Here is a 26,329-nt window from a genome sequence, read left to right on the forward strand (position 1 = left end):
TAAATTCTTGAGTGAAGTTACAATCCTCGTTTTTTTTTTTAATTGAAGAAGATTCATATAATTTTGCTATTTAGACATTCGATATAAACTTAAATTTGGATATTCAGACGTGCGTCTTCCAATTAACATATGTTAAATTAGGCCAAAGTGATGTATTTGTTGTCTATATTTGTGTGTATAGCGAAGGTTTTGTGAAGGTATTATGAATGTGTAATTCTTTTATGGGAGAGTGTATTTATTAAGTTACGAAATAAATAAAAATCACAAATAATTTAGATGATACTTTTATATATATATATATATATATATATATATTTTACGGAAGTCTTGTGTTGAGCTTCTCCAACACCCTCTTCCTATATTAAAAAAAAAAGTTACAGAAACAAATCAAGGTTATTAACTGTGAACTGAAAAAGACTGCTCTTCCTGCTTCTTCTTCCTTCTCTGCCTTTCCTTTCCTGCTCTCACACAGAATCGACTTGTCTGTCTTTCATCGCTACGTCTCGCCATCTCACTTTGTAAGCAACAAATCTCCAAATTTTGCATTTCAATCATTCAACGAAACCCTAAAAAGCTTCAAAATCTTCTTCTCCTTTAATAATCTTGATTTGGTTATGTTTTACTCTTTTTTTTTTGCATATTTTCGCTTCAAAATTTGAATGACTCCATTTTTGCTACTCCGAACATTTGGGATTCCTCAGCTTCTCGTTCGATTTGCTAATTATAGGATGCTTGTATTTTGCGTAGGATTAGTTGTTTTGATGCGTGCAAGTGTATGATTCAGTTCTATTGTTTTTTAATTGCAGTGGCGCTTTGTAGCATACCTCACTCTTGATCTGGTATGTCTTACATAAATCTCTACTTTGTTAGACCCTACCATACTCACTTTCATGTAAGCTAGGTCAAGAACTTTTAGGGCGTTATCAGATTTCTGGGTTTACCTCAAATTGTTGGCTCAGCACCACCTTTTTGACGTGTGGGTATGATGGGCAAAGAGGATGGTTCTGGTGATCCTCGGCCTCCTTGCCAACTCTCTGGCTCCAGAAGAATGTTCTGGCGCTCAGCTTCGTGGTCGTCTTCTAGGACTGGCCTTCAGAATCCTGAAACTGAAGAGAAAGATTGTGTAGATCCGAATGGTAATGTTAGCAACAGTATTGGGCAAAATCGCAGATACCGTGCTCCGTTAACGCCGAGATCCCAGCAGAGTAGTAAAGCTCGTGCATGTTTACCGCCTTTACAGCCATTGGCAATTGCACGGCGGAGCTTAGATGAGTGGCCAAAGGCAGGCTCAGACGATTTGGGAGAGTGGCCCCAGCCGCCTACTCCAAGTGGGAACCAGAGTGGTGAGAGATTGAAACTTGATTTGTCATCCATCCAAAGAAACCCAGATAGAAATGGTGGGGGAGTGAAGAGGGATAAAATTGCATTCTTTGACAAAGAATGTTCAAAAGTGGCTGAACATGTGTATCTAGGTGGAGATGCAGTGGCAAAAGATAGGGAAATTCTGAAGCAAAATAGGATTACTCATGTGCTGAATTGTGTAGGCTTCGTGTGTCCTGAGTATTTCAAGGCAGATTTTGTGTACCGGACTTTGTGGTTGCAGGATAGCCCATCAGAGGATATTACGAGCATACTTTATGATGTTTTTGACTATTTTGAAGATGTAAGGGAGCAAGGGGGTAGAGTGTTTGTCCATTGTTGTCAAGGGGTTTCGCGGTCCACGTCGTTGGTGATTGCATATCTTATATGGAGGGAAGGGCGGAGTTTCGATGATGCATTTCATTATGTTAAGGCAGCGAGAGGGATAGCTGACCCCAATATGGGATTTGCTTGCCAGTTGTTGCAGTGTCAAAAGAGGGTCCACGCCATCCCGCTTAGCCCCAGTTCATTGTTAAGGATGTATAGAATTGCCCCACACTCACCATACGATCCTTTGCATCTTGTCCCAAAGATGTTGAATGATCCCTCACCTTCTGCTCTAGATTCTAGAGGTGCATTCATCATTAATATACCTTCTGCAATATATATATGGATTGGTAAGCATTGCAATGCCATTATGGAAAGAGATGCTAGAGGGGCTGTTTGTCAGATTATGCGGTACGAGCGGGCGCAAGGGCCAATAAAAATGGTCAAGGAAGGGGAAGAACCAACTTCATTCTGGGATGCCTTTTCAAATTATTTACCCGTAATGGATAAATCTGGTAATGGAGTGGATGTTGTGCATTCTACTTATAAGGTTTCTTTGGGTGAGAGGAAACTGGGCTTATATGATGTTGATTATGAAATTTTTCAGAAAGCTATCAAGGGTGGTTTTGTGCCTCCATTTACCTCATCAGAGGATGAACATGAAACCCACCTTCCGGCTAGAGAAAGCAGTTGGAGCATGCTAAGGCGTAAGTTTGCCTTGGGTGATATGAAGGAGTTTGTCTCAGGACCCAAGATCTTCTCAAGGGTCTACTCAGATTCCATGATGATAGTACATTCTTCATCACCTTCATCGATGTCATCATCGTCCTCTTCTTCTCCTTCACCTCCTTATCCATCTCCAGATTCATTTTCTTCTGATTCGAGCAATAGTTCAAAATGTTTATCGGAAACCTCTTTAGATTCTCCTTCAACAGCTTCATGTCCTCTTCCAGTGTCATCAGCTTTGTCTAAATTTTTTAACTTGTCTGTAAACTCATCATTAACTTCTCAATCATTATCTAACAGTCCAGAACCTCCTAAGGTCTGTGACACTTTGTCACCATGCTCTCAGGCAGCATCTTTACTATTTAAAAAATCTTCACCTTCTTTGGCTGAACGGAGAGGTAGCTTTAAGTCTCTTAAACTGGCAGCAACAAATGCTGCCCCTAGTTTTCTTGTCAATCAAGAACATGGTCTTGCGATGAACAATGACTTTTTACCTTCATGTGAACTAGATGATGTAGAAATTGTTTTGGAGTCCAAGGATAGTGTTAGAAGTGGAGTTGGAGATTCCACTAAACACCGCAACTTGAAGAAATCTCTGTGTAATGTAGTCAATTCTAACTCAGTTCAAAAAAAAGTTGCTTCCAATAGTAATTGTGAATTATTGAGAAATAATGATTTGAGAGGCCCCCCTGTGTCAGGTGTATTTGAGGAAAATGCTTCAGTAAGTTGCAACTCGATGAAGCCTTTAGTTTGTCGCTGGCCCAGCTTAGAGAGGATTGAAAAGTTTGGAAAGAGAGATCTGGATTCCAAATCTGCTTTTGTGATTTTAGCTCCAAATGCAAATTTGGGCAAGAATGGGGATGGGACTCTATATTTTTGGGTGGGGAGGTCTTTCTGTCATGGCAAAACCTGTATGCTGCTAGGTAGCTCCAGACAGTTTGCAAATCTAGGAAATGTTGACTGGAAACAAGTTGGTGGTGATGTGCTAACTCAAATGGGTTGGCCAAAAGACACCTCCATTAAGGTATGGAACTTACATTTGAATTTTTGTTTACATTAACTGTTAAATTTATATTTCTCGCAACTTTCTTCAATGCTTATCTTTAGTGGATGACATACACTATATCATGTCCTATATTTATATTTCTTTTGTATTTAAGATTCTGAGTCAGTGGGAAAGACTTTGATTCAGCATTAAAAGCCTACTTTGCGAAAATTTTCCTTTCAAGATCTTTGTCCATTAAAGTTGTTTGGTGTATAAAGTAGGATTTGTTGTTACTTTGTATTGGGAAAGCTGTTTGGTGCCAATTGGTGGACTATTTCTCTCTAGGGAATGTGGTTACCCAACTTCTCATAATCCTTCTTAATTTGCTTGGAAATTTTGACTGCAATGTTTAATGTTTCGAAAAACCTATTTAGGAAGCAAAATGTTGGATGCGATCTTTTAACTTTTAAGTCGTTGAATGATTTCACTAAAATTGAGAGTGCGAATAGGTCAGATTAGGTTCTCACTATATTTTTTTCCACTACGAAGAAAGATATATTAAAGAAGGGCACCAACGGGGTGCCTCCCATGTACAGGAAGAAGAGGAAAGATTAGCCTCTTTAGGAAGTTACGAATAATATAACTAGAATCTGGGGTAGAACAAAACTATAAGAGTATGAAACTGGATATCTATGGCTTTCCTATAGTAGATCATCATTGCCGAAAGCTCTATTGTTTTTTTCCTTCCAAATTAGCCAACACTAGAGGACTGAGTTTTAAGTCAGATTAGGTTATCATTTCAAAATTTCAAGTTATGGGAGAACTATGTGTGTTTACCATTTTGGGAATGTATCTTAGGTTCAGACAGTTATCTGTTTACATTGTAGCCCCTTGAAGTCTTGTCTTGTAGAAGAGAAGTCAGACTTATAGTTAACTTGAGAACTGGCTACTTGGAGTTGCTTTAATGGCTTCCTTATCTCTTACATAGACTGTTTTGGCTTCTTTGCTCATTATGAACAGGTAGTTGAAGAAGACAAAGAACCAGTGGAGTTTTTAGCGTTGATAGGATTGTTGCAGCATCAGCTTGATTAATGCAAGATTATGCAACCCAACAGTCTCTGGAGTTAAATGCCTGACAAGAATAATGAGGTAATGAACCGTACTGTGTGCAGAAATGCTGGAATGCCCTATTTTCTCATGATTAGGAATGTTGCTGGGTAATGATTGATGGATTGTTTGTTTATAGCTCTTGATACTTTGCGACTCCACCGGCCTGTTTTAACCGTTCACTGCTCATATTTTTTTTGAAAGACAATTGCGAAACGTTTACTGCGTTAATTCATATTTACAAGCTATGCACTGCCAGATATTACTCTCAACAACTTTTAGCCTCTAGTTTTCATAGTATGCATGCAATGAATGTACATTTGCAGCCAGCGGGCCTTCTTTTTGCATCGATCTAATGCTATTTCAGTTGTACTCTATGAACATGTTTTGCAAGGTGGACACCTCTAAAAGTTTCACCCAGCACTGGTTGCAACTTGCAACTGGTTGGTTAGTGATGCAAGCATGATTTTTTTTAGTTTAAAATTTTGGATTTGTTTAAAATATCAATTGAACTTCGATGCAGGAAAGCTTACACTCCCTCCTCCCTCAACCAAAAAACAAACAAACAAGAGAAAGATACAGCTTTTTAGAATGATGGAACTGTCAAAACAGTTGGATTAAAAACCTGTTAAGCTATTTGATTGAAGAAATCATCAGAAGTTTGGCCTGTAATGTGCTATGATGTAGATTCTGATTTCCTTCCTTGATTCTATATATGTGCACTCGAAACGAGTTATTGTTATCCACGATCTTGTTTTCTCTGCATCCTCATTTTGGCAGTTTCTTGTGAAATATTTTCATAGTTTCGTCATTCATGGATTTTAAGCATGTCAGTGTTATTGTTTACATGCTGTTTTGCAGGAGGCAACCGTGGTTATACACCTGATTGATTGTACAGTGCTTTTACACTCTTGTAACTTCAAATCATTCTTCCAACTGAACTGTCTTGTATCTGCACTATTTAATAGAAACTAATTTGGAAGGCATTTCAGGCCCAGGTATAGTTTCTTCTTATTATCAATTCTGCAGATTAAATTTTAAATTCCTGGTCTTCCCCAACTTTTAGTTTATGAATTCGTTTTTGCGCGCTAATACCACTCGATCCTTGTGATATGTCGATGCTTGGCAGCATAGAAGAGGCCAGGAAAGTAGTCCTAACACTGCTTAATGCCATGCTGTTTGATATAGGATTAATGGGGGGAGTATTATGTTGCAGTTTCTTGGATAAGTTGTTAATATTCAAGACATGTTTTTCATTGGTGGTAGCATGGAATGTATAGTTTTGATGGAGCTCTCAGCTTGTGTGGGGTTTTGGAATCAATCAAATGCACCAGAAAGCCTTGGATCTAGCTAATAATAGATTATGCGGAGTAATCTATGGTGGGAGATGATTAGTATAGACAAAGAAAGCATTATGAAAGGATAAAACATTCTTAAACCCTAAAACCATAAGTCTTAAATCTCAAACCCTAAACCTTAAAATTTTAAACTTTAAACCCTGAATCATAAATCTTAAACATTAAAACATAAACCTTAAACCCTAATAAATTTCTAAAATGGGAGTCTCATTTTGGATTGATTCAACGTTACTTGCTCACAATATTGGCCCGCAACCTATGCACCAAACTAGACTAGGGCCCACAACCCCCATGGACTAACTGAAACATGGGCCGAGAACCAGTGCATAATGATAACGCGGGATGATGTTCGCACACATTGGGTTGAACGAAGGCGCATATCGCAATTTAGGATAATGGAAACACTCATGTGACTTGAACTCACGACCTTCCGCTTGCGTAAGAATTATCATGGTCCAGTTTACCATTTCAACCAACGTCCCGTTATTATCCTAAACCTAAACCTAAACCCCAAATACCAATTCCTCCATAGTCCATACACACTCTTTCTACTTAATTATCCTTTTCTCTTCTTCTAAGCCAAATCAGCAAAGATGAGCATTTTTGTCTAGTTGGAGAACACCCCAGTAAGAAATGTCCATCTACATTGCATTCCAGCAACTGTAACAATAAATGTAAAAGGATTCAAACAGAAAAAACACACTACATTCATCCCGATATGATACATATGAACAAGGATTCAACCCCCCTCCCCAATGACCACCCAGAAAACGACGACTAAAACATTACTGCGATATTACAAAACAGTTTCCAACAAACACACATCACTGCAGCGAAGAAAACTGAAGATTTAACTAAATTCCCAACCTTGCATTGCCTATGTAAAGTTAACAAATTACAATGGCATCACTCAACTGACTCCAATGATTTCTCCTCTTCAACCACCATCTTTTCTTCAAAGAAAACATTTGTTAGCACTTTCTTAGTCTGCAACGCGGCGCTCAGCAACTTCCCAACCTGTCAACCAGAGAAAAAACCCAATCAATATCATCATCATGACTATATAAACTATAGTACAATTGCCAATGTTTGACATGCTTGATTGATGCTGTACTTGTTTAATTACCTTATCAATGGACAATGGTGAGATTGACCGTCTTCTCTTGAGATTCAACCTGTTGAACAAAGTGATGCTAGAAATGATAGACATAGGCTTCACAACCAGATCATCCATTATCATGTAAGTCACATTATCCTTCACAAAACCACTCTCAAAATAAGAAGAAGAGGACGACGAAGACGACCCTTCATTGGTGGGAGAAACAAGGGTCAGGGGAGAGGACATCGCCGTCGAGCAGTACGGACAAACGGATTTGGGGTCAAGAGTCACATATGAACGACAACTACTATAACCGAAGTTAGCACACTTATAGTAGGATTTCTCGGTTGGCGATGATTGATTGGTACTCAGTAACAGTGGAGGTGAATTAGCATTTGCAGTATTAGGGTATGTGGCTACTACTTTGTTCACAAGAAAGTCTGTTTTTGTTGGGGATCATATGATCCTTCAAATCTCCAATACTCTGGTACAGATTCCCAATGCTCCAAACCCTGTCTTCCCAGTTTTTAATTCTTGCGACAGCACCAAGAGGCAATGACAGAATGCTGAATAGAATATCAACAGCATCTTTACCTGCTTCCGCAAATAGGACCCTTCGGCCTTCGTGGTCTATCAGGAGCTTCATGCTCAAGTTCGGATCATCATCCATGGCTGCTGCTGGTAGGTCAGAACTCAGATCCTTGTATTATTGAAGGAACCAGAGAAAGTGGGTTCTGAATAAGAGTCAAAGGTGTCTTATTTATTTATGTCAAGAAAATTCCAGAGTACCCTACTGCAGTAGTACTGCAGGACCCTCTATCTCCATCCCCAAGCTATTCGGAGTGTAACAGGTTCTTGGAGGTGTAGTTCGGCTATCGGCCCCGAACGGCCTGGCCCAACAACCTCTTAGTGGGTTGGGTTGGGATTTCCAACCTGTGACATATGATAAATCATTCCGGGCCCAATAGGCCTGCATGGTTAGGTCTGTATGTTACAAAAAAAATTGAAGGTTTTGAAAATATTAAAGAGATAAACACATATCATTAAAGTTGTTGTAGTCTAGTGATTATGTTTGCTTTGTTTTGAAAAACAAAGAGACGGTGCACAGCCCAAAGCCCAACCATGACTCAGGTCAAAAAACTACCAATCAACTTGCCAGCCCAGTGTTACCCACTGGTAGGGTAGGGTGGCAAAAATTCAGTTCCAAATCAGACAACATCACATTATCGAAATATTTACATGTCCGGACCCTGACATGGATTGAATCTCAGACGTATTTAATTTGCCAAACTCATATTAGGTTAAATCTCGACAAATAAATTAAACAATAACCTAATCCGAGTAGGTGTATGAACAAGTAAATCGGACAAAATTTCTATATTTGAATCCCGGACCCGATTTTAAACCATACAAAAATATTGTGTTTGGACTCAAATTTTGGACATATAACTTATGTTCAAACTTGGTTTAATCCGAATAGGACAAATTCGATCATCCGGACCAATCAGAGTTTCGGTCACCCCTACATGTGAATAAGGATTCAAAGTTTCAAACTCCAAAAACAACTAAACATTACTGAGATATTCCAAAACAGTTTTCGACAAACACATACAGATCTGAGATCACTGCAGCCAAGAAAAGATGAACAAAATTCCCAACCTTGCATTGCCCTATCTAAAGTTTACAAATTATAATGGGCATCACTCTAATGATTTCTCCTCTTCAACCGCCATAATTTCTTCAAAGAAAACACTTGTTAGCGCATTCTTAGTCTGCAACGAGGCCCTCAGCAACTCCCCAACCTGTCAATCACAGAAAATTAAAAACAACCCCCCAATCAAAAGTTTTTTGACAAATATGGTGCTTGATTGATGCTACAAATTGTACTTGTTTAATTACCTCATCAATGGTGAGATTGATCGTCTTCTCCTTAAGAGCTCCATCTTCTCTGAAATTCAAGCTGTGGGGATAACTTCACAGGTACTTCCTACACAAGTTCCTAGTGTTTTTTTTTTCAACGAGACTTCATACTATGATTATCAAGCTCGGCACTATAGGGGCCCAATATGTTTTTTACTTTGATAAACAGACTGAACGATCTAATTCAAACGCATAAGATTACACAGTACCCTATTGTAGGACCCTGACCCTCCATCTACAAGCTATTTGGAGGGTAACATGTTCTAAGAGGTGTCGTTCGGCTATCGGCCTGGCCCAACACCTCTTAGTGGGTTGAGTTGTGATTCCTGACCTGTGACATACGATAGATCGTTTCGAGTCCGACAAGCCTGCATGGTTAGGTCTGTATGATATAAGAAAATGGAAAAATTTCAAGTCGATACCACTTGTGAAACTTTTGGACACGTAGGTTCAGTCCAAAAATTATCCCTGTACTGTACCACTAGTATGTTAATTGTTGTCCGTTGGTATCCAACCTAAACTGAAGCTCACATCAACATGTACATACTCCGACCTTCCACAACCACCAACGGCCATTTATTTAGCCGGAAAACGATTGGAAAGCCAAGACCACCACAAGACAAAAGCGTCAGATCCGACCTATTTTGACGACGGGTGGCTACACCACCACTATCGTTAGACTCCCATCACTGAGACGCATGAGCGAGATATAATAGGAGAGAGAAAGATGCAGTGATGAAAGAGATGCAATATAGAGAGAAGATAAGAAATCATATTAGATCTAAATATCTTTGAAAAAAAATGAAAATGGACTTATGAGGGATAAAGTTTTGGGTGATGTATGGTTTTAACTATCAAAACAACACTTCAAGTTCAAAAATCATTACTCGAAGGAGTGTTAAATGAGGTGCTAAAATAACGCTTTGGGTTGTGGGGTGCTAAAAATTTATTGAAAAGAATGAGAGGAGCTATAAATGGAGAGAAATTGTATTTAAAGTAGATATCGTGAGTTTTAAATGGGTTTGACCCAGGGAAAAAAAAACTTTGAACACCCCATTTAGCACCATTCATTGGAACAAATGCATTTTAACACTCCTCTATCACACTATTTTAACGTGCTGAAATAAGGTTTTAGCACATTGGAGTTGCTCTAAGGAGTAAAGACTCAAGTTTGATCCAGTCCACCTCTATATAGAGATGTAAAGTGAGCTCATCCGGAATGGCCAACTCGTTTGGACTCACCGGCCGGGCCGAGTCGGCCTGCGAATCTGAAAACCTAAGGGCCAGTCCTGGCTAATATTTCAAGGGCACCCATTTCATTGTAAAAACCAACCATCAAATGAAAATACTGAAACAACTTCCATGGTTTGAGAAGCAATTAAGTTGAGTGTAGTGATTGATTGCTGAATTTCAAAGATTAGGTGATAAATGTGTAGACCTGTGGAGATGAGGAGTCAGGAGACAGGGTTTATAAAAAACCACCAATTTTGCTCACAATCCATGTAAAATACACAAATGGCCATGGCATCTACTCATACTCTGAGCTTCAAGCTTTTCATAGACATCAAAAAAAAGCACAAGCTCCTGTTTGCAGAAGCAGGGAAAGATGTTGATTTTGTCTTCAATATCTATGCATGTTGCTAAAACCTAACCCCAAAAAATTAAACCCCAACTCTTAAGATATAATAAACATAAATAAAATAACACCAGCACCTCCGTAGTCCATACACACTCTTTCTTCTTAATTATCCTCCTCTGTTCTTCTCTTCTTGTAAGCCAAAGCAACCAAAGATAAGCATTTTTGTCTCGTTTGAGGACACCCCAGTAAGAAAGGTCCATCTACATTAACATTACATTGCAGCAACTGTAACAATAACTGTAAAAGGATTCAAACAGGGAAAAAAAAAACACACTACATTCATCCCAATATGATACACCTGAACAAGGATTCAAAAACAACTTCTTACATTATTGAGATATTACAAAACAGTTTCCAACACACACATACAGATCACTGCAGAAAAGAAAACTGAAGATTAACTAAATTCCCAACCTTGCATTGCCTATGTAAAGTTTACTAATTACAATGGCATCAATCAACTGACTCCAATGATTTCTCCTCTTCAACCACTATCTTTTCTTCAAAGAAAACATTTGTTAGCACTTTCTTAGTCTGCAACGCGGCCTTCAGCAACTTCCCAACCTGTCAGTCAGAGAAAAAAAAAAACCATGGTACAATTGCCAATTTTTGACGTGCTTGATTGATGCTACAAATTGTACTTGTTTAATTACCTTATCAACAGTGAGAGTGACAGTCTTCTCTTCAAGAGCACCCATTTCTTTGAGATTTAACCTGTTAAACAAAGTAATGCTAGAAATAGTAGACATAGGCTTCACCACCAGATCATCCATTATCATATAAGTCACACGATCCTTCACAAAACCACTCTCAAAATAAGAAGAAGAAGAGGAGGAGGAGGAGGACGACGAGGACGACGAAGACCCTTCATTTCTCGGAGAAACAAGGCTCAGGGGAGAGGACATCGTCGTCGAGCATTGTGGACAAAGGGATTTGGGATCAAGAGTCACATATGTACGACAATTACTGTAACCATAGTTAGCAGGACACTTGTAGTAGGATTTCTTTGTTTGTGATGATTGATCAGCACTCAGTAACCTTAGAGGGGAATTAGAATTTGCAGTAGTAGTAGGGCATGTGATTAGCACTGGGTTCACAAGAAAGTCGATGTTTTTTTTGGAAATCATATGCAGATCCTTCAAATCTTCAATGCTCTGGTACAGATTCCCAATGCTCCACAGCGGATTTTTACAACTTGCGACACTACCAAGAGTCAATGAAAGAATGCTGAATAGAAAATCAACAGCATCCTTACCTGCTTCGGCAAACAGGACCCTGCGGCCTTTGGGGTCTATCAGAAGCTTCATGCTCAAGTTCAGATCATCAGCCATGACTATCAGATGCTTGTATTGTTGAAGGAACCAGACTGAAAGTTGTGAAAGACGAAGAGGAAAGTGGGTTTTAAATAAGGATCAAAAGTCGCTCTTTTTATTTATTTATTTATTTATGTGATTGATTAATATGAAAAGTGATTGCTGATATAACAAAAACGAAGGTCATTTGGGATCGTTAGATTGGCAGCAGTTGATCAAAGCCCTTCATTTTAACTTCATACACAAGTTGTTCATTGTAGAGCATCCTATTCCTAATGCGGGCCCTCCATCTACAAACAACTTGGAGGTTAACATGTTCTTTGAGGTGTAGTTCGGCTATCGGCCCGGAACGGCCTAGCCCAACACCTCTTAGTGGTGGGTTGGGTTGGGATTTTTGACCCGTGACATACCATATATCATTTCGGGCCCGACAGGCCCCCATGGTTAGGTCTGTATGGTAATAAAAAGTAGAAGGTTTTAAAAATATTAAAGAGAGAAACACATACTATTAAAGTTGTTGTAGTCTAGTGGTTATAAAGGCCCGTTTGGTTTAGCATTTTTATCTGCTTTTATACTAGCATCTACTATAAATGTTATAGACTTGCCAAACAACAATTTTCGGACATAAATTATGAGGTAATTTCTCTAGCATTTTAAAGCTTTTTCAAGATGCTTCCTTTGGGGACAATTTTATCAGCATTTTGACATTTATTACCAAATTGTCCTCACATAATTAATAGAATTCCAAAAATAACCCTCCAATTGGGTAGTGAGAGACAGGGACGAGATGGAACTTAGAAGTCCAAATGGGTTTGGGAAGTTAGGTTTTTTTTTAAAAATATAATAGTGTTATTTATATAAAAAAAAACATAATGAATATTGTAAGACAAAAAATATTTAACTATGTTTTTTTAACTATTTATAAATATTTTAATTAATTATCTTTATTTTACAAATTAATTTTTATGTGTATGTCTATGTTACAACTAAAATACATAATACCCCTGCACGTAATTTGTTATAATATGCTACATAACATAAATGTTACCAGCAAAAGTTCAACCAAACACAACCAAACATTCATGTAACATATCTGTTACTAAAATTGTCCATCATTTCTGCTACCAACATTTCTGTTAGCATATTTGTTATTTTCAAAAAGTTTTACCAAACTAGCCCTAAGTTTGGTTTGTTTTGTCTATGTCTACTAAGAGCAACTCCAAAAGGGAGTGTTACATTGGGTGATGTATGGCTTTAACTATCAAAATAGCAGAGAATGGGAGGTAGCCTGGTTGGTCAGGTTGTCTGCCCAGGACCTTGAGGTCCAGGGTTCCATTCTCACCAGTGGTTTGAGATTTGGATAGTTTTCCATCCGCTGTGATGACCTTCATGCCCCTCGGACATGGTTTAGCGTGTGTGTGGCCTATGGGCCTTTAAAAAAAAAAAACCATCAAAATATCATTTCAAGCTCAAAAATCATCACTCGAAAGAGAGTGCTAAAATAACACCCGTTTTAAATGGGTTTGGCCCAGGAAAAAACCTCTCTACTGCATTATTACAAGGTGCTGGAATAAGGTTTTAGCACATCGGAGTTGCTCCAAGGAGTAAAGACTCAAGTTTGATCCAGTCCACCTATAGACTCAAGTTTGATCCAGTCCACCTATATATAGAGATGTAAAGTGAGCCAATCCGGAATGGCCAGCTTGCAAATTGGGATAATAGAAACATCCATGTGACTTGAACTCACGACTTTCAACTTCGATTAAGAATTATCGTGGTCAAGTTTCCATCTCAGCCAACGACCCGTTATTACCCTAAACCTAAGCTATCATCCCTAAAGCCCAAACACCAACGCCTCCATAGTCCATACCCACTCTTGCTACTTAATAATCCTCTGCTTTCTCTTCTTGTAAGCCAAATCAAATCCCTAAAGCCCAAACACCAACGCCTCCATAGTCCATACCCACTCTTGCTACTTAATAATCCTCTGTTTTCTCTTCTTGTAAGCCAAATCAACCAAAGACGGGCATTTTTGTCTAGTTTGAGAACTCCCCAGTAAGAAAGGTCCATCTACATTACATTGCATAAAGCCAGAAACTGTAACAATAATTGTAAAAGGATTCAAACAGAAAACACACACTAGATTCATCCCAAAATGTTACATCTGAACAAGGATTCAAACCCCCTAACTTGACCACCCAGAAAACAACAACTAAAACATTACTGAGATATTCCAAAACAGTTTCCAACAAATACATACTCATCACTGCAGCCAAGAAAACTGAAGATTAACTAAATTCCCAACCTTGCATTGCCTATGTAAAGTTCACAAATTACAATGACATCACTCAACTGACTCCAATGATTTCTCCTCTTCAACCACCATCTTTTCTTCAAAGAAAACATTTGTTAGCACTTTCTTAGTCTGCAACGCGGCCATCAGCAACTTCCAACCCTGTCAATCAGAGGAAAACCCAATCAACATTATCATGAGTATATAAAACCAAAATAATGAGAATTCATGCCCAAAAGTTTTTGACAATTATGGTGCAATGGAGCTGCAAGATGCTACAAATTGTACTTGTTTAATTACCTTATCAATGGTGAGATTGACCGTCTTCTCTTCCAGCGCATCAACTTCTTTGAGATTCAACCTGTTAAACAAAGTAATGCTAGAAATGGTAGACATAGGCTTCACCACCAGATCATCCATTATCATGTAAGTCACACTATCCTTTACAAAACCACTCTTAAAATAAGAAGACGACGATGAAGACAACGACGACCCTTCATTGGTCGGACGAACAAGGGTCAGCGGAGAGGACATCGCCGTCGAGCAATACGGACAAACGGATTTGGGGTCAAGAGTCACATATGTACGACAATTACTGTAACCGAAGTACGCACACTTGTAGTAGGATTTCTCGGTTGATGAAGATTGATCGGTACTCAATAACAGTGGAGGCGAATTAGAATTTGCAGTAGTAGGGTATGTGGCTACTACTTTGTTCACAAGAAAGTCCATCTTTTCGTTGGGGATCATATGCAGATCCTTCAAATCTTGAACACTCTGGTACAGATTCCCAATGCTCCAAACCGTGTCTTTCCAATTTTTAAGGCTTGCGACAGCACCAAGAGGCAACGACAGACTGCTGAATAGAAAATCAACGGCATCTTTACCTGCTTCGGCAAACAGGACCCTTCGGCCTTTGTGGTCTATCAGGAGCTTCATGCTCAACTTCGGATCATCAGCCATGACTAGTGACTACTGCGTCGATCAGATGCTTAATGCTTTGTATTATTAACAAAGTGGTGAAATATTGTGAAAGCCAAAGGGGAAAGTGGGTATTTAAATAAGTTTCAAAGTGGCTTGTTTCTTTATTTGTTTATGTGATTAATATGAAAAGTCATGTTGATATAACAAAAGGCAAGGATCATTTGGATCATTAGATTGGCAGTAGTTGATCCTAGCCCTTCATTTTAACTTCCTCCACAAGTTCTTTATTGTGGTGATAAATGTCCCAATCACACAGATACTTCCTACACAAGTTATTTCCTTTATCGTCGTTTTCGCTGTACTCCGACAACATATATTCGAATTTTTAATGATGAGATTTTCAGATCTAGAGAGTTTGATCTCTCTTGTAAATTCAAGTTGCAATCTGTGTGTGTTTTTCATGTTTAGTTTTTGTTATCCGACGACGATGTCTGATGTAATACGATGTCGTCCAATAATGTCTAATAACGTCCAATTTTAGTGTTTTTGTTTTCATAATTTGTTTTTTTTTTTAATCTTTAAGTTGTTCGACGATGTCTGGTATAATACGATGGACTCGTACCCACTTGTGTTGTGAGCCTAATTTAGGCCCATGTTACCTTAAAAGTTCATTCGCTAACACACTCGCAGAAGAGGACCTATAGGTAAGGTATTATTATTGTTCTTTTTCTTCTTTATTTCTTAGATTGTCTAACACTAGGAGAATATGTCAGCGTGTACCTGTAATCTAATACTCAACACATTCTTAAATAATGGCTCATATTATAAATATTATCTAACATCTACAAATTCTAAGAAAAGAGGAAATTGTGTGAGTGGTGATAACTAGTTGTTCATCACTCTATTAGTATAGGTTGGGGGTGTCCGCCCCCGCCATATGGTACAATATTATTGATGTGGATCGGTTATTTTTATACAGAGATAAAGTTATATTTTCGGATATCTAGATAGCTTATATTTAAGGATTAAAAACCCTAGTCAAATGTATCAAGCAAATTCTTATATTGAAAACAACCACATACCCCTAGGACATAAGCAATGATAATAAAAGGAGTTATCTCGGATCACAACTAAGATCATAACGTAGCAAGCATTCTTCCCATTAACATATACAGAGTTCATCATTAAAAGGCAAAATATAGAGTTCGCCATTAAAAGGCAAGACTTTATGAGCTTTTGCAGATCAAAACATCATCCCCAACAGCCAACACCAAAGAAAATGCCAATTAGCTACCTCTCAACAAAATCCCCAAAACCTAGATCAAGTGAATCTTAGAGCATCTACATCAGTTTCTCTTAACAGGTTCGTTAAAATATAGATAAAATATCATTTTCTCCTATTTTATAGATTTTCTATCCAATCAACAGTGCATCAGATTACCTATCATATCATCTATATCATTAACATAATATAATTTTTCTCTTTCCTTTCTTATTCTATTAATATAATAAAATTTATTAAAAAAATCTAAAACCATAAATAATATGAGAAGGTCCCAACCTCATTTCTGTGTGCGCCTCTCTTAATGAGAGGAGATGGGGCTGCCCTTATTTTTCGATAATCAACATCGAGAGGTTCTAGTTCAATTTCGTCTTGAATTCTACAATTGCAAAGAGGGGATGAACATCTGTATATACATGGAGGAAGTTCAGTACTCCATTCGATCTCACCAAAATTAGATTTGTTTCTCACCAAAGTAAAACTTTTTATTAACAAGCTCGAGAGACGAGGAGCAAGGATATGTGTCCGGCGAGCGTCGACAATGAACGAAGAAAGAAGAGGATGCTGGAGAAAGATCGGAGGGAAAGAGATGAAAATGATTTTGGGTTTCTGAGAGTTTATTATTTATTTTATTTTACTAGTAGCAAAGAAATAATTCTATATGATTGTTCCTTATTTTATAGATATACCCGTATTTAGATAATTTGATGTGAATGTTTACATATTATAAAAGCCATCAGTCTAATGTGATCTTTTCTTCAAAGAAAACATCTGTTAGCACTGTCTTAGATTGCAGAGCAGCACTCAGCAATTTCTTACCCTGTCAAACAACACAAAAATCAATAAACATATATCATAAGGCACAACAAGCATCATCAGCAAAAGGAAAGGAAATGAATGAAAGGGAGAATTTCCAAATTACCTCATCAATTGTCAAGTTAATAACTTTCTCTTCTAGAGAACCGAGTTCCTTCACATTGAACTTGTTCAACACGGTAATACCAGAGATAGTCGACATGGGCTTCACCTCCAGATCATCCATAATCATGTAAGTCACCACTCCTTTCACAAACCCACCTTCAGCAGAGGATGACACTTCATTCACTGAATCAACATAGGTCGCCGAAGCCGCCATGGCGGACTTGCAATTCGGACAATTGGCTTTTGGGTCACGAGTCACATACTGGCGACAGCTGCTATAATTGGTGTTGGAACACCTATAAAACGATTTCGGTTCCGACGATTGGTCACTCGTCAACGAGAGAGGAGACTTGTTTGGAATTGCTGGCTTCAAAAGACTGTCTTTGCTTTTTCCAGGCAACATATATGTGTCTTTCAGATCCTCTATGCTCTGGTACAGATTTCCAATGCCACCCACCATTCCTTTCGGTGTCAGAATTCTTGTACTAGTACCTAGAGGCAGGGAGAGTAAGTTGAAGAGAAAATCAACTACGTCCTTACTGGCTTCAGCGAATAGGATCCTGCGGCCTTTGGTGTCTACCAAAAGCTTCATGCTCAAATCTGGATCTGCCATGGAAACTGGGTCACTGGTGTCAAACGGGGACGAAGAGAGGTGAGATGCAGGGAGACTGGGATATAGCTGCGCCTATCAAGTGTTTGTTGATATGCCTCAAAAAGCCCTACAAAGGTCCTCCTTTATAGATGAATGGCAAGGATTGGGAAGACTATCGGATCGGAGAGTCAGTTTCGCAAGTAATTAAACTGTGCCATTTCTGTAGAGGCGATTTGGGTTCCATTCTTGACGTGCGCGATTTAAGGTCGGATCAATGGCGGTTCTTGGCGGCAGTTTCACCCTAAAAGGATTGATGCCGATTCTTGGCGCCATTTCACACGTTTAGGATCTCTTTTGTTTGTGTATGTTGGCTTAGAGCATTTGGTACCAAAATTATATATGTTCCACCAAGGAGTTTATTTTAAAAATACACTAGTATATGATCAAATTCTAATGTCATTTGCAAATAAGTAGTTGGTTAAACGTCAATTACATTATATGTAATGATTGATCACCCATTAGGACGTGTGTTCGAGTCCAACCCCTCCTCATACCTTGAATTTAAAAAAAATAAAATCTAATGTCAGTTACTTTGTTCTACAAATATCAATAAACACCCCAAAGTTTATTTTGAAGATACGCCAGCGTATGATAAAATTAACTATACGCTAATGTTAGCTTTATAAGTATCGCCAAATATTTTCATAGTTTGTTTGACAATATATGATTTTTTTAATTTTGATTTTTGTTTGAAAAAAAAATCGTTAGATTCGTCATATTAAATAAATAATATACATTTATGATCTTTCATAAATTTTTTGGTGCGTTGAAAAACACTAGATGTCCCTTGATCACAACTTTAATATTATTTATGTTAACATTTTTGGTTAATTTATGAGAACGAACATCAAAGCAATTATTGTTTTAATATTAGTCAATCCCAACATGACTTCTTGACTCCGCCCTTGCATATACATAATAAAATTAGTCAAAAAATTGAAAAAAAAATGGTTAGTTAGTGCCAACAGAATTGAGACTCGTGATTTGGGATGTACTCATTTGATAGTTGAATGCCAAATTTCAACCAATTGTAAAATAATAATAATCAATAACATGATATAATATTATAATTTTTGCTCTAATTAAATTAAAAAATTCCTGTTACATAGTTGACCTATTAAGACACTGATCATTAGGCCCATTTGACTACGCTAGGATGGGCCCTCGATTTTTATTCAAACAGGCCAGGTCACTCCATTGGCCCGTTAAAATACAGAATGGGCTTGATAGGCCCGACACGAAGAGAAAACAATGAGAATATAATCAATCGAATGCCCATGGATTCGTGTTCCGAATTTCCTCTTCTTCCTCGGGAGTGAAATCGCTATTCCTGATGTGAAACATCTCGCGCATCGCCTCCACCGACTTTCCCTTGATCGAATTCGCAACAGTTTGACAGCACAATTCCATCAAGCCCTTAACTTCCAGGTAATTTGCAGTCGTAATTAGATGATACAGAGTGGTGGTGTCAATCTTCATGAACTCGGCGTCGAACGAATCGAGTTCTTCCTTCGCATCCTTGTCTTCCACATGCTTTTTGCAATACTGGAATACCAGAGCGAGTGTCTTGGCTTTCGCGACGGGTAAAGGAATCACATCATCGGCGCAACCGTCCTCTATCATGTTCTTCAAGACCTGAGCCTGCCGTGCTACCGCTTCGTCTACCTCGAATTTCTCCCCATCGGAACTCAACAACACGATCTTCTTTGCGCTCGACATTGTTGTGATCGATCGAAGATACAACACACGCAGAGCGAAACTGAAATTGAAAGGTGAGGAAACTGATTGTAATGAGAATTTGTGAAGTTTGAGAAAGAATTTATAAGTGAGTTTTTCTAAATCGCCCTTGGATTGGGATTTCTACTCGAATTATAATTTGGGCTTTTGACCGCCAAGCACATTTGTGCAATTGACGTATAGAGTTAATCATGTGAGGAGCACGTGCAGTTGGACTCTTTTTTTCTTTTTTTTTTTTGGGTTTTTCTTTTGTTCTTGAGACAGGGAGAGAGATTCGAACCTGATTATCATGATGATATACATCATCCTTATTTATCATTCTAACTAGTGGCTTGGGTGTTGTAATTGGGTGGATTTAATTCGCGAGGAGTGTATTTTTGTATAGCTACATTTGCTATTAAACCGATTTTGATCGGTATTTGAGCGATACAGCATAGTATAATATTTTAGGTTGATTCGTAGTTTCGTATTATGAGGAGTATGGTATTCAGATTAACTAGTTAAACTTGTACGTACCCGACCAATATTTAAACATTGCTTTTATGATCAAAGGTATTCCACGTTTTTAATTATAATATTTAATTATTTATAGAGTCCTAATTGAAATTCGTTACTCTATTGAAATTATGATTTGCAGCACTAAAAATCTATTAGTAGTTGCTAGATGTTCTATTCAAATTCATCCCAAAATGATACATGTGAGCATAGATTCAAACCCCAAAAACAACCTAAACATTACTGAGATATTCCAAAACATTTTTCAACAAACACAAACAGAGTGCAGCCAAGAAAAATGAAGATTAGCAACATTATATATATACACACACACACACATGCAGCTTCTCACATGTGAACGTTCGCATGCTGAGCCTCATTTCAAGTGTATTGATGCCGATCGCACCATCTTTCTTTAAAGAAAACATAATTTAGCACATTCTTGGTCTGCAACGAGGCCCTCAGCAACTTCTCAACCTGTAAAACAGGGGGGGAAAAAAACCCAATCAACATCATCACCATGAGTATATAATACCAAAATAATTAGGACTCTCTCAAGACTTGATAAAACGTCCCATATTGTTATGGTTTATAAGTAAAGTCTCACCTCCTCTCCATCAACAAAGTCTTTCCATTGGGCCTAAGTAGTATTAAGTGCCACGGCCTAAGGAATAACACAGTCGTGCGGGTTCGATGTATCTTTAGGGATCAATAAACTTAAAGCGAACAATATTGCTGATGTGGGTAGGTTGAGATTTCTAACAGACTCATGCGGTCATGCGCAAAAGTTTTTGACATGCTTAATTGATGCTAAAAATTGAACTTGTTTGATTACCTTATCAATGGTGAGATTGACAGTCTTCTCTTCAAGAGCATCCACTTCTTTGAGATTCAACCTGTCGAACAAAGCAATGCTAGAAATAGTAGACATAGGCTTCACCACCAGATCATCCATTATCATGTAACTCACACCCCCCTTCACAAAACCACCCTCAAAAGAAGACGACGACGACCCTTCATTGGTCGGAGAAACAAGGGTCAGGGGAGAGGACATCGTCGTGGAGCAATACGGACAAATGGATTTGGGGTCAAGAGTCACATATGAACGACAATTACTGTAACCGGAGTTAGCAGCACACTTATAGTAGGATTTCTTGGTTGGTGATGATTGTTCAGCAGTACTCAGTAACATTGGAGGCGATTCAGAACTTGTAGTATCAGTAGGGTACGTGACTACTACTCCGTTCACGAGAAAGTCTATGTTTTTGTTGGGAATCATATGCAAATCCCTCAAATCTTCCATACTCCGGTACAGATTCCCAATGCTCCACGCCATTTGTCTCGGATTTTGATAGCTTGCCACAGCACCGAGAGGTAATGACAGAATGCTGAATAGAAAATCAACAACATCTTTACTTGCTTCAGCAAAGAGGACCATTCGGCTTTTGTGGTCCATCAGGAGCTTCAAGCTCAAGAACGGATCATCATCCATGGCGGCTGCTGTGTCTGTCAGATGCTTGTGTTATTGACAGAATCAGAAAGTGGTAAAATACGAAGAGGAAAGTGGGTTTTTAATAAGGATCAAAAGTGGGTTTTTAAATTGTTTATGCAATGATTGATTAATACGAAAAGTGATTGCTGATATAACAAAAAGCAAGGATCATTTGGATTATTAGATTGGCAGCAGTTGATCTCAGCCCTCCATTATAACTTCCTGCACAAGTTCTTCATTGTGGTAACTTTCAGTCATAGGTACTTCCTACACAAGTTCTTTATAGTGTAAGTATTGATATTTCACATCATCTTCAAAATCTATTGGGAAGGTCGACCTCTCTTGTTGAAGGGACAACCAAGATCCTTGCATTATATCGAAGTTGAAATGTGTGTTGGTTTTTCTGGTTTAATCTTTGTTACCTGACGTAAACCGATGGAGTACAACATCATTTGGCGATGTCCGGTGTAATGCGGTATCGTTTTGGCAGTGTCTGACAATGACCTCTTAGTGGGTTAGGTTGGGATTTCCAACCTCCAACCTGTACGAGCCTGCCATTGACATATGACATGTCGTTTCGGGTCAGACTCAACAAGCCCGCATGGATGTCTGTAATTTATATGGTATAAAATTTTTGAAAGTTTTAAAGAGGGAAACACGTATCACTAAAGTTGTTGTGGTGTAGTGATTATAAAAGCTTAAGATCGATCCAGGCCATTTACATATAGAGATCCAAAATTAGGTTTAAGAGGTAAAGATCCATTCACGAAAGTTCAAGAGTCATTTCAAAACTTCTACAATTCTACCTGTTGATTTTCTTGTGTAATTAATAGATGAATGTTGATTTTATTGCGGGTTTGGGCTAAGTCGGCATTGTACGGGCTAACATTTTTTATACTAGGGGCCAACACAACACACTGTTTTAAGGCACGGGAACGATTCGGCCCAAGCCGAACTTAGTATGGCTAGGTAAAAATTTTAGCAATTTTTAGTTTTTGGTGTACAAACCAATTAATAATTGGAATCTCTTTTTTCTTTTTTACTTTCTTAATATTTATTGGTTCAAATAACTTTGAAAAAACTATCCATTTACTTTCTTATTAATTAGATTTATTTTCTATTTTAATTCTTTATAGTTTTACCATGTCAAATACATAGAGGCAGAGATAGGGACTTGGGACTTGGGATGTACTCATGTAATAGTGAATGCCAAATTTCGACACATGAGATAATATTTTATAATTTTTGCTCTAAATTAAATATATAAAAAAATCCATGTACGTAAATGACCCATTAGCCCCCGGTCCATTAGGCCCATAGGCTACGCTAGGATCCAATGGGCCATAGATTTCGATTCAAACAGGCCACTTCATTGGCCTGTTAAAATACCGAATGGGCTTGATCGGCCCGACAAGAAAAATAAAAGAGAATAATTCACTCGAATGCCCATGGATTCGTTTCCGAATTTCCTCTTCAAAATCGATTGGGGAGGTCGACCTCTCTTGTTGAAGGGACAATCAAGATCCTTGCATTATATCCAAGTTGTAATGTGTGTTGGTTTTTCTGTTTAGTCTTTGTTACCCGACGTAAACCAGTGGAGTATAGCATTATTTGGCGATGTCCGGTGTAATGAGGTGTCATTTTGGTAGTGTCGACAATGATTGTCTTTATGTTTGTATTTTTTCATTTATTTTTTATTTTTTTAGTCATATTGGTTGTACTCCATCTTTATGGTGGCCAAAGTGTCTATTGGCCTCAATTACCTAATTTATTGGGTAACTTAATACAATTAGGTCTTACATTTTTCAAAAAAAAAAGTAAACATACTACTTATAACATAACATGTTTTTAGAGGTGTATGTTCCTCGTAACAGGTTGGATTGGAATTTTCGACCCTTATAGACCAAATCTTGACATATGAAGATCAACTGTTTTACTATTTTAGGCCCAGTCCAGCCCAACACCTCTTAGTGGGTTAGGTTGGGATTTCCAACCTCCAACCTGTACGAGCCTGCCCATGACATATGACAGGTCGTTTCAGGTCCGACTCGACAAGCCCGCATGGATGTCTGTAATTTGCATGGTATAAATTTTTTGAAAGTTTTAAAAGTGTTAAAGAGGGAAACACATATCACTAAAGTTGTTGTGGTGTAGTGATTATAAAAGCTTAAGATCGATCCAGGCGATTTTCATATAGAGATCCTAGATTAGGTTAAGGAGGTAAAGATTGATTCACAAAAGTTTAAGGGTCATTTCAAAACTTCTACAATTCTATTTGTTGATTTTCTTATCTAAAAAATAGATGGATGTTGATTTTATCATGGGTGTGGGCTAAACCGGCATTGTATGGACTAACATTTTTTATACTAAAGGACGACACAACATACTGTTTTAAGGCACGAGAACGATTCGGCCCAAGCCCAACTGAGTATGGCTAGGTAAAAATTTTAGCAACTTTTAGTTTTTGGTGTACAAAGCAATTAATAATTAGAATCTCTTTTTTCTTTTTGTACTTTCTTAATATTTAGTGGTTCAAATTAACTTTGAAAAAACTATCCATTTACTTTCTTATTAATTAGATTTATTTTCTATTTTAATTCTTTATATTTTTACCATGTCAAATACATAGAGGCAGAGATAGGGACTTTGTGACTTGTGATGTACTCATGTAATAGTTAATGCCAAATTTCAACACGAGAGATAATATTTTATAATTTTTGCTCTAAATTAAATATAAAAAAAAATCCATGTACATAAATGACCCATTAGGCCCCGGTCCATTAGGCCCATAGGCTACGCTAGGATCCAATGGGCCATAGATTTCGATTCAAACAGGCCACTTCATTGGCCTGTTAAAATACCGAATGGGCTTGATCGGCCCGACAAGAAAAATAAAAGAGAATAATTCACTCGAATGCCCATGGATTCGTTTTCCGAATTTCCTCTTCTTCCTCTGGAGTGAATTCGCTATTCCTGATATGAAACACCTCGCGCATCGCCTCCACCGACTTTCCCTTGATCAAATTCGCAACTGTTTGGCAACACAATTCCATCACGCCCTTAACTTTCGGTTAATTTGCAGTAGTAATTAGATAATACAGAGTGGAGCGTCAGCCTGCATGGCTTATTGATTTTGATTTTTTGTAAGCCGAGTGAGTCAGTAGATAAGGCCTAACCGAAGGGCATCAAGCCCATAAGTTCGACCCAAAGACCAAAAACCAACCGTAATAACTGAAGCTATTTCACCGGTTTTCATGGGAATAGTATCCTTTACAGTCGGCTGCCGGTTTTCAACATGTAAGAAAACCGAAATTTCGGCCCGGATATTCCAACTAATAATAACCGACCATACATGGACAGCCCTGTACAGAACTACAGATCACTGCAGCCTTGCATTGTCTATGTAAAGTTTACAATGGCATCACTCAACTGACTCCAATGATTTCTCCTCTTCTACCACCATCTTTTCTTCAAAGAAAACATTTGTTAGCACTTTCTTAGTCTGCAACGAGGCCTTCAGCAACTTCCCAACCTGTCAATCAAAGAAAAACCCAATCAACATTATCATCAGTATATAAAACCAAAATAATTAGGACTCATTGCCCAAAAGTTTTTTGGCATGCTTGATTGTACATGTTTAATCACCTTATCAAAAGTGAGATTGACAGTCTTCTCTTCAAGAGCACCCACTTCTTTGAGATTCAACCTGTTAAACAAAGTAATCCTAGAAATACTAGACATAGGCTTGACCACCAGATCATCCATTATCATATAAGTCACACAATCCTTCACAAAACCACTCTCAAAAGAAGACGAGGATGAGGACGACGACCAGTCATTGGTCGGAGAAACAAGAGTCAGGGGAGAGGACATTGTCGTCGAGCAATATGGACAAACGGATTTAGGGTCAAGAGTCACGTATGTACGACAATTACTGTAACAGAAGTTAGCACACTTGTAGTAGTATTTCTTGGTTGATGAAGATGGATCAGAATAATCAGTACTCAGTAACATTAGAGGCGACTTGGAATTTGCTGTGGTGGTACGGCATGTGATTACTACTGGGTTCATAAGAAAGTCCACGTTTTTGTTGGAAATCATATGCAGATCATTCAAATCGTCAACACCCTGGTACAGATTCCCAATGCTCCACACCATGTCTTTCGGATTTTGATAACTTGCGACAGCACCGAGAGGTAATGACAGAATGTTGAATAGAAAGTCAACAACATCTTTACCTGCTTCGGCAAACAGGACCCTTCGGCCTTTGTGGTCTATCAGGAGCTTCATGCTCAAGTTCGGATCATCATCCATGGCGGCTGCTGTGTCTGTCAGATGCTTGTATTATTGAAGGAACCAGAAAGTGGTAAAATACAAAGAGGAAAGTGGGTTTTATAATAAGAATCAAAAGTGGCTTTTTTTATTTGTTTATGCGACGATTGATTAATATGAAAAGCAAGGATCATTTGGATTATTAGATTGGCAGCAGTTGATCTCATCCCTCCATTATAACTTCCTGCACAAGTTCTTCATTGTGGTGATAACTTTCAGTCACAGGTACTTCCTACACAAGTTCTTCACTTTATTTTCGTTGATGGTCCTAGTTTTTTTTTTTTTTTCCCCAACGATAATTGATATTTCTTCTCATTTTCAAAATCGATTGGGGAGATCGACATCTCTTGTTAAAGGGGAAGCTAAGA

At 38.2% G+C, this 26,329-nt stretch overlaps 8 protein-coding genes across 8 annotated transcripts; 1 reads left to right on the plus strand and 7 right to left on the minus strand.

Moving 5' to 3' along the window:
* The first annotated feature begins 346 nt into the window (after positions 1-346).
* LOC119981140 (protein-tyrosine-phosphatase MKP1-like) lies at positions 347-5,525 on the plus strand. The gene is made up of 4 exons (XM_038824174.1): positions 347-518; positions 807-3,436; positions 4,418-4,546; positions 5,366-5,525. Exons 2-3 carry the CDS (start codon positions 983-985, stop codon positions 4,487-4,489), a joined length of 2,526 nt encoding a protein of 841 aa, XP_038680102.1. The 5' UTR covers positions 347-518; positions 807-982; the 3' UTR covers positions 4,490-4,546; positions 5,366-5,525.
* A 1,063-nt stretch (positions 5,526-6,588) lies between these two features.
* Positions 6,589-7,937, minus strand: LOC119981261. The gene is made up of 5 exons (XM_038824315.1): positions 7,767-7,937; positions 7,445-7,661; positions 6,989-7,401; positions 6,738-6,879; positions 6,589-6,701 (listed from the first exon to the last, which is right to left on the minus strand). Exons 1-4 carry the CDS (start codon positions 7,935-7,937, stop codon positions 6,769-6,771), a joined length of 912 nt encoding a protein of 303 aa, XP_038680243.1. The 3' UTR covers positions 6,589-6,701; positions 6,738-6,768.
* Positions 7,938-10,778: 2,841 nt separating this feature from the next.
* On the minus strand, positions 10,779-11,944 carry LOC119981109. Its single transcript, XM_038824112.1, has 2 exons — positions 11,174-11,944; positions 10,779-11,084 (listed from the first exon to the last, which is right to left on the minus strand). The coding sequence occupies exons 1-2, from the start codon at positions 11,849-11,851 to the stop codon at positions 10,974-10,976; spliced, it is 789 nt and encodes a 262-aa protein (XP_038680040.1). The 5' UTR covers positions 11,852-11,944; the 3' UTR covers positions 10,779-10,973.
* Positions 11,945-13,945: 2,001 nt separating this feature from the next.
* Positions 13,946-15,203, minus strand: LOC119980361. The gene is made up of 2 exons (XM_038823034.1): positions 14,427-15,203; positions 13,946-14,288 (listed from the first exon to the last, which is right to left on the minus strand). Exons 1-2 carry the CDS (start codon positions 15,087-15,089, stop codon positions 14,178-14,180), a joined length of 774 nt encoding a protein of 257 aa, XP_038678962.1. The 5' UTR covers positions 15,090-15,203; the 3' UTR covers positions 13,946-14,177.
* On the minus strand, positions 13,962-25,976 carry LOC119980360. The gene is made up of 3 exons (XM_038823033.1): positions 25,275-25,976; positions 25,003-25,161; positions 13,962-13,972 (listed from the first exon to the last, which is right to left on the minus strand). Exons 1-2 carry the CDS (start codon positions 25,941-25,943, stop codon positions 25,051-25,053), a joined length of 780 nt encoding a protein of 259 aa, XP_038678961.1. The 5' UTR covers positions 25,944-25,976; the 3' UTR covers positions 13,962-13,972; positions 25,003-25,050.
* On the minus strand, positions 16,650-18,254 carry LOC119980363. Its single transcript, XM_038823036.1, has 2 exons — positions 17,255-18,254; positions 16,650-17,152 (listed from the first exon to the last, which is right to left on the minus strand). The coding sequence occupies exons 1-2, from the start codon at positions 17,864-17,866 to the stop codon at positions 17,069-17,071; spliced, it is 696 nt and encodes a 231-aa protein (XP_038678964.1). The 5' UTR covers positions 17,867-18,254; the 3' UTR covers positions 16,650-17,068.
* LOC119980364 (SKP1-like protein 1A) lies at positions 19,090-19,840 on the minus strand. Its single transcript, XM_038823037.1, has one exon. It carries the CDS (start codon positions 19,622-19,624, stop codon positions 19,169-19,171), a length of 456 nt encoding a protein of 151 aa, XP_038678965.1. The 5' UTR covers positions 19,625-19,840; the 3' UTR covers positions 19,090-19,168.
* On the minus strand, positions 20,315-21,718 carry LOC119980362. The gene is made up of 2 exons (XM_038823035.1): positions 20,973-21,718; positions 20,315-20,614 (listed from the first exon to the last, which is right to left on the minus strand). The coding sequence occupies exons 1-2, from the start codon at positions 21,627-21,629 to the stop codon at positions 20,519-20,521; spliced, it is 753 nt and encodes a 250-aa protein (XP_038678963.1). The 5' UTR covers positions 21,630-21,718; the 3' UTR covers positions 20,315-20,518.
* Positions 25,977-26,329: the final 353 nt, after the last annotated feature.

This window comes from Tripterygium wilfordii, chromosome 16, assembly GCF_013401445.1.
Source record: "Tripterygium wilfordii isolate XIE 37 chromosome 16, ASM1340144v1, whole genome shotgun sequence".
Classification (NCBI taxonomy): Eukaryota; Viridiplantae; Streptophyta; class Magnoliopsida; order Celastrales; family Celastraceae; genus Tripterygium; species Tripterygium wilfordii.

Bases quoted from the DNA above. Each gene is read 5' to 3' on its own strand.
- LOC119981140 (XM_038824174.1), top strand. From the start codon at position 983: ATGATGGGCAAAGAGGATGGTTCTGGTGATCCTCGGCCTCCTTGCCAA. The intron at 3,437-4,417 runs GTATGGAACTTA...CATTATGAACAG, and splicing joins CAAAAGACACCTCCATTAAG to GTAGTTGAAGAAGACAAAGA.
- LOC119981261 (XM_038824315.1), bottom strand. From the start codon at position 7,937: ATGCAGGCCTATTGGGCCCGGAATGATTTATCATATGTCACAGGTTGG. The intron at 7,402-7,444 runs GTATTGGAGATT...CAACAAAAACAG, and splicing joins CATTGGGAATCTGTACCAGA to ACTTTCTTGTGAACAAAGTA. The intron at 6,880-6,988 runs GTAATTAAACAA...TCTGGTTGACAG, and splicing joins CACCATTGTCCATTGATAAG to GTTGGGAAGTTGCTGAGCGC.
- LOC119981109 (XM_038824112.1), bottom strand. From the start codon at position 11,851: ATGGCTGATGATCTGAACTTGAGCATGAAGCTTCTGATAGACCCCAAA. The intron at 11,085-11,173 runs GTAATTAAACAA...TCTGACTGACAG, and splicing joins TCACTCTCACTGTTGATAAG to GTTGGGAAGTTGCTGAAGGC.
- LOC119980361 (XM_038823034.1), bottom strand. From the start codon at position 15,089: ATGGCTGATGATCCGAAGTTGAGCATGAAGCTCCTGATAGACCACAAA. The intron at 14,289-14,426 runs GTAATTAAACAA...TCTGATTGACAG, and splicing joins TCAATCTCACCATTGATAAG to GGTTGGAAGTTGCTGATGGC.
- LOC119980363 (XM_038823036.1), bottom strand. From the start codon at position 17,866: ATGGCAGATCCAGATTTGAGCATGAAGCTTTTGGTAGACACCAAAGGC. The intron at 17,153-17,254 runs GTAATTTGGAAA...GTTGTTTGACAG, and splicing joins TTAACTTGACAATTGATGAG to GGTAAGAAATTGCTGAGTGC.
- LOC119980364 (XM_038823037.1), bottom strand. From the start codon at position 19,624: ATGTCGAGCGCAAAGAAGATCGTGTTGTTGAGTTCCGATGGGGAGAAA.
- LOC119980362 (XM_038823035.1), bottom strand. From the start codon at position 21,629: ATGGATGATGATCCGTTCTTGAGCTTGAAGCTCCTGATGGACCACAAA. The intron at 20,615-20,972 runs GTAATCAAACAA...CCTGTTTTACAG, and splicing joins TCAATCTCACCATTGATAAG to GTTGAGAAGTTGCTGAGGGC.
- LOC119980360 (XM_038823033.1), bottom strand. From the start codon at position 25,943: ATGGATGATGATCCGAACTTGAGCATGAAGCTCCTGATAGACCACAAA. The intron at 25,162-25,274 runs GTGATTAAACAT...TTTGATTGACAG, and splicing joins TCAATCTCACTTTTGATAAG to GTTGGGAAGTTGCTGAAGGC.